Consider the following 12,481-nt stretch of genomic DNA (forward strand, 5'->3'; position numbering starts at 1 on the left):
GGAGGAAGCATCCCTACCTGTAACCACACCAGCTCCTAGTGATCCGGGCCCTGGAGCCTGAATACTGTATAATGCTGCATCATTACAGAAAGTGTACATCATACTGCAGAGCGGGAGGAAGCATCCCTACCTGTTACCACACCAGCTCCTAGTGATCCGGGCCCTGGCTCCTGAATACTGTATGATGTATGATGCTTCCGCTATACCTTACTAGTCTCCATGCCCAGTAGACTCCCTCCTGTCTGACACTGTACAAGGACAATGGGAGAACAGGAAATCTGGAGCACAGTACAACATTGTAACACTATCCCACACATTACACGCAACACATCAATCACCTTTGTGCCACAGTCTCTATTTTATTACAACAAAAAAATAAAAAATTAAACATTTCAAAGTAGGAACAGATTGCTGCTCAATGGGTTCAAATACACCTTCAAAATGAAGTTCCTTTAATTATATACAATAGAGCAGGCTTTCCCAACCACGGTCCTCAAGGCACACCAACAGTGCAGGTTTTAGTAATATCCAGGCTTCAGCACAGGTGACTTAATTAGTATCTAATTTGTTTTCATTTAACCATCTGTGCTGCAGCCTGGATATCACTAAAACCTGCACTGTTGGTGTGCCTTGAGGACCGTGGTTGGGAATGCCTGCAATAGAGTGTGATCCAGTTATATATTAACACTGCAGATCAATACAGGTCTGGAAATTACATAGAGCATAGACATTTTTCAAATGATCCTATAATAGTGTACGGTGGACGCTTAGTCATACTACATAAATGGTTTTCACTATAACCCTCTACATACAAACGAAAGTGGGGAAAAAAAAAATTATAATTAAGGCCACTATTCCTATTTACACCACAATCCGTTCAAGTACTACATTACTAAACTGGGATAGTCTAGGACAGAGGTAAGCAAAACCATTGCTTTTCTGCAGATGTAGCACTACAAGATCCAGCATGTCGAACTTCTGGCTTTTTGTTGGACTGCTAACTCCAGCATGGCCAGACTAAGGAAACCCAACTACTGATGCAGCAGTATTTAGTGTACAGGAAAAGCACCAGGGAGAAGATGTTTACATCCTGTATAGAAGACATATCGCTTTACACTTCAAAACTGCTATACAGACCTCATTTACAGCTCTGTCTACTATGCCTGTTACTGGGTATATTATATGTAAAGGCCTGGGTTATAACCGTAAATAAGCATTCTACTTTAATAAAATATGATCAGATTAATAGCCAGTTCCCAGTAACATTAAGGCTCTCTTCTTGTTTCATGGAAGCTTGAAATACAATTAACATTTCAATTCAAGTGATCATTGCATTATTGCCAATGGCACCATCTTGTGGCAGACTAAGGTTACTGCATGTTATACTGTAACCAGGAGCGTAAAATCACCCCCTAGCTATACACATGTATGCAATCCATGCGCTGCACTGTAACGGTAGAATGAATATAAAATCCAGACTGCAGGTGCCTGTGCTTTGTCTTTAATAAAACAATAAAGTACAAAAACAGACAAGGAATGGCAGTGGAAATAAAAAATGGCCACTTAACACCAAAACAAGAGTTGTGCCAAAGAACCTCTCGTAACAGTAATAGATGTAAACATACAAAACCCAATCTAAAACAGGAAGTCCGGTGTGCCGAGGAATAATACCCCCTCCCAGTTGGTCACTTACCCCAAAGTCCAATAAAATACCTTAATACTATACTGGCTGACCCAGGGGGTTCTCAATGCCAATCCTCAGGTACCAAGTCAGGTTTTCAGGATTTTAGTCTGTGTAATCCAGTTACTAACCCAGTAGAATAGATAAACTCACAGGTGCATGGTTTAAGAAATCCAGAACACATGACCTGTTGGGGGCACGTGGAGAAGGGAGCGGAGAACCACTGATGTAAAGCAACGTGTATGGCTGGTTCCACAATAGTACATACGGGGTATGGCAGAAATCAGTGTAAGCAGTAGTATGTTTGCTTGCGCACTCTTTTCCCTAGTACTGATCAGGGGAGTCCTGGTCAGTCAATGTCACAGCCAAACCTTGCATACATCCGGTAACGTTCTTGCGTCACAGCAACAATCGCTTCGTGTTTCTGAGTGGGTGGCTACAGGCAGAGAAGTCATACAAAAACCAGGCACCAGCACTACTCCCTCACCAGGAGCAGCGATTATGCCAATATAATGAACTCCACCGAAAACAAAAGTTTTCAGCTCTGGATCGAGCGGTCCCTTAAATAAGAGCTTCATATTCATTTGTACGACCGTGCTTGTACTGGCGAGTGTTCAGGTATCCACGTGTGACTGTGACCAGAGGGTCCACCTCTAGCGGCTGAAGGAAAAGGGAATCTATAACCACCCGCTGTGTCAAACAAATGTTACTGTATAACCATACCCTGACATTGGGTCACCTATGACAATAACTGGCATCAACAATCCAATTCTACAAAACAAAAATTAAAAAGAAAAAAGAAAAGAAAAACAAATTGTTAAAATACTTTTTTTTAAATATTTTACTAAACAAATAAAAATCAAAAATAAAATCCAACTGCGACTGAGCTTTTAACGAAGGGATGCAATCAGCCTCCAGCTGTTGAAATACCCAACTTAAACAGTCATGTACTAAGGCCAACCACAAACCACGTACCCAATTTGTGCACTTTCCCTTGTAAAATTCACTGTGCTTAGGGGTGTGATCCCTACTCTGATAAAAAAATAAAATAAAAATTCCATTAAGGGTAATCCAAGGATCATAAAGGCTTGCCGCACAAAGCACGAGCCACACCCAACCTGCAGCCCGCCACACCCAACCTGCCGCCTGCCACACCAGGAACAAGGAAAGCGGTGCCTATAAGGAGATAATGCGTCCCACTGAACACATGGTAACCATATTTTTAGAGCGTAAGGTATTCTATAGTACCAAACAATGATTAAACAGCAGCTAAACCAACTACTGGGTATTGCTAGACAGCATAGGCTATGTACTAATTACATCTAAAAATTTATGTGTGAACACAAAATAAAAAATGTATTTAGGCCTGGCTCATCGTGTTTAATACGCCACATCACTTCCCGCTGAGCCCCAAGAGGCTGGCAGTGCATGATCGCAAATTTGGGCATAACGAGGAGACTGTGGGGCATCGCTATTGTAGGATATGTGTGCGCCGTGCCTAGTTCCCACCCTACACACAAAGGCATTACTTCTATGAAGTATTCACACGCTGGTGTAATGTTAGCAACAGATTGAAATTGTTTTTTTTGACTGTCTTTTTTAGGACTTCGGAAGCCTCTCACGTACATGCGCTGGTGTGGTGCCAGGAATAGAATCAATATTCAATGAAATCATTAAATAAATAAATCATTGGAGAATTTATCAGGAGACAAAAAATAAAAAAAAGAAGCACCCTTCTAAATTAAGTAAGCCGGACAAATGTGTCCCATTAGAATCAGCTATTATAGCAGCTGAGGTCCCATGTCAATGGATACTGAAGTCTTGGACAACGCTACTGTAAAGCCCGCAGATGCAGGTAGAGGGCGCTCTTGATTTCCCCCTCATTACATCAGGAGCAGTGAGAACTGTAGATTGAGAGGCGCAGATTTGTTAAATCACTTTCCTGAAAAAAAACCCCGAGACGGACGCCTGCTACTGATTGGCCGCTTCGCAGGCATCGATCCAATCGCTGTAAACATCCACCGGCTCCGAGAGATCTGAGGTACGGAGTTAAAGAACAGACTTCTGCTGGTTATACAGTGCCGTAAACACGGGCCACATAAAAGGTGTACCGGGTCTCTACATATTACTACTAGAACGCATCAGCATGTGCAATGTACAATATGGGTCTCCGTATTACTCCCACTGGCGTGATTACAACAGACAAGGATGATGCCAGTCAGCTGCCATACCCTGCAATCATCTTCAGGCGTGAAAGGATGGGACAGCACAACAGCCCACACCTCAGGAACACAGTTGTTAGACCCAACCCAGACCCCGCCCATAACAGTAGAAGACTGGGGGAAAACAGGACAGACTTATTTTGTAGAAAGGATACAAGTTATCGGGGTCTGGAATTCCTCCAGGCATACGGTGCACGAGATGACCCCTGTATTTCGAGTTCTGTCCCTGAAAGAAGAAAAGTGCAACAAATATATACGCCCATTATTATAATGCGCATAGGAATCCCAAGTAACTGCGGGGTATTTATTGGTAACAAAACGCACTGTACATTATGATCTTGTTTAGTGTAACACGGTATAAACCTCTCGATAATACCTGCTCTACTGACTACACTGCATTTATAGGGGAACCACCCCCCACATCGCACAGAGAAGCCAATTTTAATACAGGACCAAAAACAACGATGAAAACACACGTAGGAGCCGTCCCGTGGGGAGATAAGTGAGTGATGGGGCCCATTTATCATTAAATAATTGCAGCTTATTCCCCAGAAACACCCACAAATATTCAGTATGACACAAATGTATGACTGAGGGACCAGAGCAGGTATCGCCGATACTGCTGCAATCCTCTTAGAGGTTTCTATGGGGATGTGATGATACCAGATTTACCTTGGCTAATGCGTCTGAAGATGGAGTTAGCCCATTGTAGCCTAAGGGCTACAGATCAAACTTAGCTACCGCACACGCGTGGTCAGCGGGACCCTTTATGCGCAGTAGCACCGCTTCCGCTCAAAGCGCATCGCAAGGATGGACTCCTGTGATACATGCAGCTGGTATAATCGCATACTGCATTGAAATTGTGGGTGCCAATATCGTACCCAGGTCACAACACAAATGCGATTATTCATAAATGGGCCCCTATGCGACGAATGAGGTTACATTTATTCAAAACATTTACTTTAAAAACCAAAAGTTTTAGGTTTTAAAGATAATTATTGTCACAACAATTCTCATTTTAATAAACAGGCCCTATGAGCTCAGGTAACGGTAATGTTTGGCTGCTTCGGTAGACCCCTGTAGAGGCCATTTTTTCCCTGTACTCGTCCTCATCAGAAAGGACAGGTCTAAAGCAGTGTACACACGGAGCTATATGGCTCAGCGATGTTGATTATATATTCAAAATCGCTAAGAAAGTCAGCGCATATCGCTGTGTGTATACAGCGAGCGATAGCTATGCGCCTCCCCGACAGGGCGCTATCGCTATGAAAAATACTGTGCAGGCAAGTCAATTTCGACTGTCGCTGGAAAAGTGAAAGCATCCTCCTATTTAAATGAGTTAATCAAAATCAAAGTCGCTTGCACACTTAAGTCAAAATCGCTGGTAAAGTCAAAGTCTCCTACTGCCGGTTCAAAGTAAATCACTCCGTGTGTACGGACCTTTACGGCTGAAATTCAGAGCAGTTTAGTTTACATCAATTATCTGCGACTCCGCAGACACCACAAGAGTCACCTGCCAGACCAGTCCTACATTTCTTTCCAATTAAGATTACAAGAATGTGCTGAAGGAACAAGTGTTCCCAAATGAACGGTTTTTAATCTACACATTAGTCCGACCTTTCCAGGGACTGTGACTGACAGATACTTGGAGGGGTGCACCAGACTACATCAAGTCATGTTGAAAGAAATCAGTCTTGGGAATGAAACTCCCGTCCACACTGTCATCTGGACAGACAGGAACACAAAGCCTCCCACCTGCAACTATTCCAGTCTGGCACTACCACCTAACCCGATTATTTTTTACTAATGTCACCGCCGCCATAAGTAGGTGCTAGTGTGACATTAAACAAGCCAATGGCTGAAAGATCCTACTGAAGGGTTTATACGCACAGAATAATGTCCTAACAAAGACATAAATACATACATACACACTATATAATAGGAGTCACATGCTTCCAAACGCGGACACTTACATTTTGACGTCACAGGATTTTTCGTGGTTACAGAAGGGACACGTGAACTGGGTGTCCAAATTTCCAGTCATCTTCTTCTTGGGTGGGGGCTTTCTCTTCGACTTCCTGCGTCCCATTTCCTCTGCTGAAATAGAAACGCAACAATTCCTAAACGGCATGTAAGTAGCTTTTCCAGAAAAAATAAATTGAAACATACTCCGATGTAAATCAGATGCTCAGGAGAAGGGACATACTAATATTATATATCTGTATATATATCTCTAGAGGATGTGCCCTTTCCTGCACACAGTGTGACCCGTTCATTTACGGTGATGAAATCACTGGGCAATATCGCATATCGATTAACTGCCGACTGGACAAATCTGCTCTAGCAAATCAGATGGGAGAGGGCCCAAGCATGGTCACCAGCCAAGGATATGACGCACCCTGTGCTCACCTGCTGATAACACCGACTGTTCCGCCCTGATTTCCATAGCAACAGGCAGTGGTTACTCCTCCCCGTGCAACAGCCTGCTCAGTTCCTCTCCCATATCCGTTCAGTTAATCACACAAACTGGAAAGCGTTCTATAGACTATGCCTGCACTTTACTATCTGTCCTCCCCACCCAATCCTGCTAATTGGATCATATAAGAAAGAATAAAAAAAATGGGAAGGAAAAGCTGAGGCATGGGGGGTGGAGACGCCGGGGACCAAGCGACGATATCGCTGCTGCAGCATCAGGATTTGTGGACTGATTTTAATAAAACATTAGGTCTCCAAAGAAATATATTAAAAAAAAAAAAAAAAACACTCGATCAGACATCGATGGCCATCCCCATCAGTTCTCTTCTTCATATGATCACCAAGCCTTAACCAATATGTGTACCACCGCCATCAGTGTACAGGTATGCATTAATACCTCTTACGGTTATTAAACATCCTGAGTCGAATTCTCTGATTACTGTCCCATCTCTCAGCTCCCACCACTATAAACGTCCCTAACCATTCCTACTTTCACCCCACACAGAACATCAGACCGTCTATAATTCCCACCACTTCAGTGACTGCACTGAGCAACACGGTCAATTTTGATACGAAATCTCTCTCTCAGCTCCCTTGGTCCTACAAAGCTTATTCAGAGACTGCCTACATTCACCTCCCACAAACTAATTAAGACTCTAGCGCCAAACATACAGCCAGTACTGGTTAAGGCGGTCACTGGTTTCATCGTTGCTACATCAAATGGATATTACTCACTTCCAATCCTCCTGGATTATTTTAGCAGCATTTTACACTGGTGACCATTTCCTTCTCGTACAAACACAGCAATCCTTGGGTCAAGACACTGTCCGGTCCTGGTTCTCATCCTACTTAGCAAATAACTTTGTGTTCGCTTCAATTTCTCAAACGTCATCAGTTGGTGATAATAAGGCTCAGTTCAAGGTCCTCTGCTCTTCTCTACCTATAGCACGGCTCTTTGATTCCACTGTAATGTCCGAGGATGATACCCTACCAGCGGCAGCTGCAGCACAGTCCAAAATTCAAATAGGGGAGCCACACCAATTGCCAGAGAGTCCCGGCCAGCCGTGTTTGGTGGGGCAGTTGGTGTGGCTCCCCTATTTGAATTTTGGACTATGCTGTAGCACCACCTCTGGAGCCACCACTGGACCCTACTTATTTACCTATGCTCTCCAGATCTCTGTGTTGGCCGGCGTTACTGACCGACTGTCCTCTTGGATGGCCTCTCGCCACCTCAAACTCAATATTTCAAAATCAAGCGGATAATATTGCCACAGGCCAAGATACACAATCCCTAGCCACAGACTCTCTGCCTGGGTGTCTTCCTTAACTCAGAACCATCCTTTGCTCCAGACATTCAATCGGTTTCCAAATCAGGTCACGTACATCGAGAAACATTTCCAGGAGGATAATGGTGTCACTGGTCCTCTCAAAATCTGTCATCCCCTACAATCCAATTGGAACACAGCAGCTAGACATATGCAAAACATTCTTCTACTCTTGCTTCACTCTCTACACTGAGTGTCTATATTCTACCAAATCAAATAAAAAAATGCTTTTAACATACAAGGCTATCACCAAACGTACACCCCCATACAGCTCTTCCCTGGCCTCAAAATCTCCCAACTCAATCCATTTGCTCACGATAATCTCTCCCAGCCATTCTCATTACCTGTACCCACACAAAAGGACATCTAGCCTCACAACGGTCTGTAACAACCCCACCTCTCCAAGCAGCTTATCACATTACTAAACCACACATTTAAACTAGATCAAGTAATCTACATCTCAAAACAGTTCACACAAAACTTGCATGTGTTCTCTTTCTATAATAAACCCTCTGACCAAAGCCCAACACTGCTGCGTGTCTGGATTACAAAATCCAACAAAAACTTTTTACCCCCGCATCAGACTCCTATTACACTATAGCTGGTTAGCAGGACCCTCTTACCTCTCTGTTAGGAGAAAGTCTCTTTTCAGTATGACACTGGCTCCCAATTGTAACACGCAACAGAATATGCTGGCGATACATAGAAAAGGAAAAAAAAAACGACTTTATTATTTGATCAGGACATTGAATGATTCTTATAACCTTTTCTATGGATCCATTAACTGTCAACACTGCTGCCTTCACCAGTCAGGAGTCCAGGACCAAATCTCTATTTCTACCACTTCCCATAGATAAAAACCAAGCTTGTGTATTACTTCTGATACCCCTTTTACACCTACGAGCACGGGTCGCAGCCGGGAGCCTGACACGGGAGCTGCCCCCTGCTGCGACCCGTGCTCGGTCCCTTTCCCATTAGCAGTCACAACCTGGCATATGCCGGGTTGGTGACGCTTCTAGCTACACGGCAGGGGCGGCGCAGGGAGATCACATGATCTCCCAGCGCTGCCCATCCATACAGTGTAAACGGGAGCCGTGTCGCATCGACACGGCTCCCGTTTACACTACACCCTACCCGGATCATTCCCGTGTCCTACCCAGGTAAATAGCCGGGTAGGATTCACGGGTCACTTGATCCGGGTTTACCCTTTTCCACTTGCCAAAAACACGGGTAAATGCGCGCCCCCGTGCATTTACCCGTGTTTTTTGAGCTAGTGGAAAAGGGGTATAACTTACAAAAGGTGGTTCAATAAATAAGGTATCAAGGCCTCTCATGTGTGTAATGTTCTGTTTCATTCTAATTCCCCGCCATGCCAGAGCAGGTAGACCACTGCTGCACCTCATATCAGTCATACTGTCCCAACATCAATAATAAGATAGCAGGGCTCGCGGACACATGGTCAAACATTGAGGTGCGCAGTGTGATCAGATTTCTGTGTCTAAAGGGCACATCAGCAGCTGAAATTCATCAATTTATGTGTACGGTGATAAAGTCACGTCACAGAAACAGGTTTGGTGCACTGCCTTTGATAACGGCTGGACAGACGTTCAAGATGAGCAGCGATTCCAGAAATGCACATTAACCGCAAGCTGTGCACCAAACCTGTTTTCGTGTTTAATGTACACTTTGAAAAATTGGCGATGAATTTCAGCTGTTGATGTGACCTTTACATGCAGAAATCTGATCACAATACGCACCTCAATGTCTGACCACATTTCCGTCAGTCCCACCATCTTACAACTGATCCTGGGACAGTATGAATGATATGAGGCTCAGCCTAATGGACGTGAGGGGAGCAGTTGTCTACCTGCTCTGGCCTGCAGGACATTAGAATGAAAGAACATTACACACGTGAGGTCCAGTTACCTTATTTATACCCCTTTCACACCGCCTGAGACGGGTCGCACACGGGAGCCTGACATGGGAGCTCCCAGTGAGTGACCTACCTCAGGCACCCTGCTGCCGTCTGCAACATGGCATATTGCCGGGTTGGTGACGCGGCAGGGCAGAGCTTGATCTCCAAGCGGTGCCCGTACACACACAGTAAACGGGAAATGGGTTGCATCAACCCGGCTACCATTCACACCGCACAGCAAGCCAGGTTGTATAAAAGTTCAATCCTGCTCGTGACCAGGGTTGAAATACCAGGTCACTTGTCCCGCTATTTTTATCCTGGCACCTTCCAGACCGCACATGAACACGGGTTATGCGGGCTCATGTGCCAATAACCCGTGTTCGTAGGTGGCAGTCAGAAAGGGGCATCATTGAACCACCTTTATAGAGAGAAAGCCACACTGCCCCTTAAACCCACCCCATGTCATTACACCCATTCACAAAACTACAATTGTAAAACACTAGCGCCAGATAGATTGTGAGCCATGGGACAAGTTGGATGCAATGAAGTTCATGGACTATAGATGCATAATTTATATCAGGTGTTAAGGCCCGTACACACTGGCCGATATATCGGCCGTTCTATTTAACGGGCGATATATCGCGGGTCCGTCGGCCAGTGTGTACAGGCGATATGTCTGTGAACTCCGTTGTTCAGACATATTGCGTCAGCCCCGCAGCACAGCCGACGGCCAATATATCTACCGATATATTGGCGCATCGCTGTGTGTGTACGGGCGGTTGGCCGACCGCCTGTATACAAACGGCGGCGGCCAGCGGTGATTGACAGCTGAACTAGGCGGGCATGTGTACACACCCGCCAAGTTCACGACGTCAGTATCCGACGGATCGGGCAGTGTGTATGCACAGCACACTGTCCGATCCGTCCATAGATATATCTGCCGATCAATTGATCAGCAGATACATCTATCAGTGTGTACCCACGCTCATAGCACGATGGCAGCGCATGGCACAGACCTCTACAGAAGGGCAGACATTGGCTAAAGCAACGCACTGCACCGTGGTGGTCTGGCACCCATCACCCTACGGTTGGTTCTAAATCGGAGTGGGAGAAGGGACCTTCTGGCGTCATTAGGGGAGGAGACACATCACACTAGGGGAGGAAACACATCACCGGGGGGGGGGGGGGGGGGGGAGCTACGTCCAAATAGGGTACCCAAAAAGTAGACTCGCCACACTGCAGGCTCTGTGGCTCGCTCCGCTTCATTCGCCACTAGGTTACTAAAGGTAATAGTTGGTGGCATGGATAGTAGAGGAACTATCCCGCTGGTCTAGCTCCTCCCCCTTGTGTCGTGGCTCCTCCACCTGACGTAAAAGGTCCCTTAGGCCACTTGAATCTAGCATCAACCCTCACCCTACATGTGCTAGTGGACCCATATGTATGCAACACCCCAATACCTATAAGACATGAGTCCATTGCAGGGAAGCCAAGCAGCACGTGGACTCACATGGGGCTATATAAATACATACTGACAGTAATAGCACCCCAGCATAAATAACTGCATACAAGGGACAGAGATCAGCACTGGGCTGAATGTAAACAAGGAGCATCCCTTCCAACCCCGCGTAAAGGGCAGCCCAGCCCTGGTATGGGAGGGCACAGGGAGCGCTCACAGCACCCAGGACACCCCCTAAATAATTACCTGTCCTTTCCCGCCCGCTGCACCGCACTCACTCGCTGATCAGCAGCCAGAAGCGAGCGAGGGCTGCAGCCGCCGGAACTCCTCTCTTACAAGTTGAACTTCCTGTCATGCCGAAGAAGCCAATCAGGCGGCTCAATACCAGTTGTCCCGCCTTCTTCGCCATCTGACTGGACGCGTGAATGCGTGAGGTCATTGGTCACAAGGAGATGTCAGTCATTGCGAGTAAAAGACGGGATGCGATTGGTGGGTGGCCGGGATGGAGTCGGCGCTGATTGGTCGCGGCACTGGTTCGTCAGCGTAGCCTGCGGTTGCTAAGCGTTATTGGTTGCTTAGGGAGGCCTAGAGCATGAGGCCAAGCCTCAGCCACACGTAGGAGCTACGTGTCCACATAGTCAGTCCTTTCAGTGTGGGATTGTTTGTTTATTCATTTATTCATTCATAGAGAGCAAGATTATGTGTGTGGTTTTAGGAGTGTTTTTATTTTTCAGATTTATTTTATTTATTTGGGGGGGGGGGGGGGGGCTATTTTTCAGGGGGTTTCCGAAAATGATCCACAAAATTGCTATTATTATTATTACGTTATGTAAATAATAGCTGCTGATACCCAATTCAGTATAGTTTTACAAATATGACTAAGGGTTAAGGGCCCTACACACTTTGCGATGCCAGCGTTTTGGACGATGATCGATCTGAATGATGATCGTTAACGCCCAAATTGACTTGCGTTGAGAAACCAATGATGAACGACCGCGGGGACGCACATCGTTCAACGATGGTGCATCCACACTAAACGATATGAACGATTCATTCATTTCTGACGTATCACACTATCCCTTTAAACCAGGACACTCGTAGATTACACAAGTTCTGTGGCTGATTAAGACCAGGTGAAATGCAGGCTTGAAGTCAGGGTTGGTTCTAAATCGGAGTGGGAGAAGGGACCTTCTGACGTCACAAGGGGAGGAGACACGTCACCAGGGGGAGGAGCTGCGGCCGAACAGGGTACCCAGGGCCGAAACTAGGGTTTCTGTCACCCGGGGCAAGACAGTCATTTGCCGCCCCCCCCGTTATACAGAAATACATCCTCCCATACATGTACACACCATCAATAATACACAGTACAGTACATATCTACACAGCCCCTGAATATACACATACTGC

At 45.7% G+C, this 12,481-nt stretch overlaps 1 protein-coding gene across 1 annotated transcript; it reads right to left on the bottom strand.

The window, feature by feature from the left end:
• Positions 1-334: 334 nt before the first annotated feature.
• ELOF1 (elongation factor 1) lies at positions 335-11,429 on the bottom strand. Its single transcript, XM_063931242.1, has 5 exons — positions 11,321-11,429; positions 8,327-8,395; positions 5,877-6,000; positions 4,059-4,129; positions 335-3,717 (listed from the first exon to the last, which is right to left on the bottom strand). The coding sequence occupies exons 3-5, from the start codon at positions 5,990-5,992 to the stop codon at positions 3,653-3,655; spliced, it is 252 nt and encodes an 83-aa protein (XP_063787312.1). The 5' UTR covers positions 5,993-6,000; positions 8,327-8,395; positions 11,321-11,429; the 3' UTR covers positions 335-3,652.
• Positions 11,430-12,481: the final 1,052 nt, after the last annotated feature.

This window comes from Pseudophryne corroboree, chromosome 6, assembly GCF_028390025.1.
Source record: "Pseudophryne corroboree isolate aPseCor3 chromosome 6, aPseCor3.hap2, whole genome shotgun sequence".
NCBI lineage: Eukaryota > Metazoa > Chordata > Amphibia > Anura > Myobatrachidae > Pseudophryne > Pseudophryne corroboree.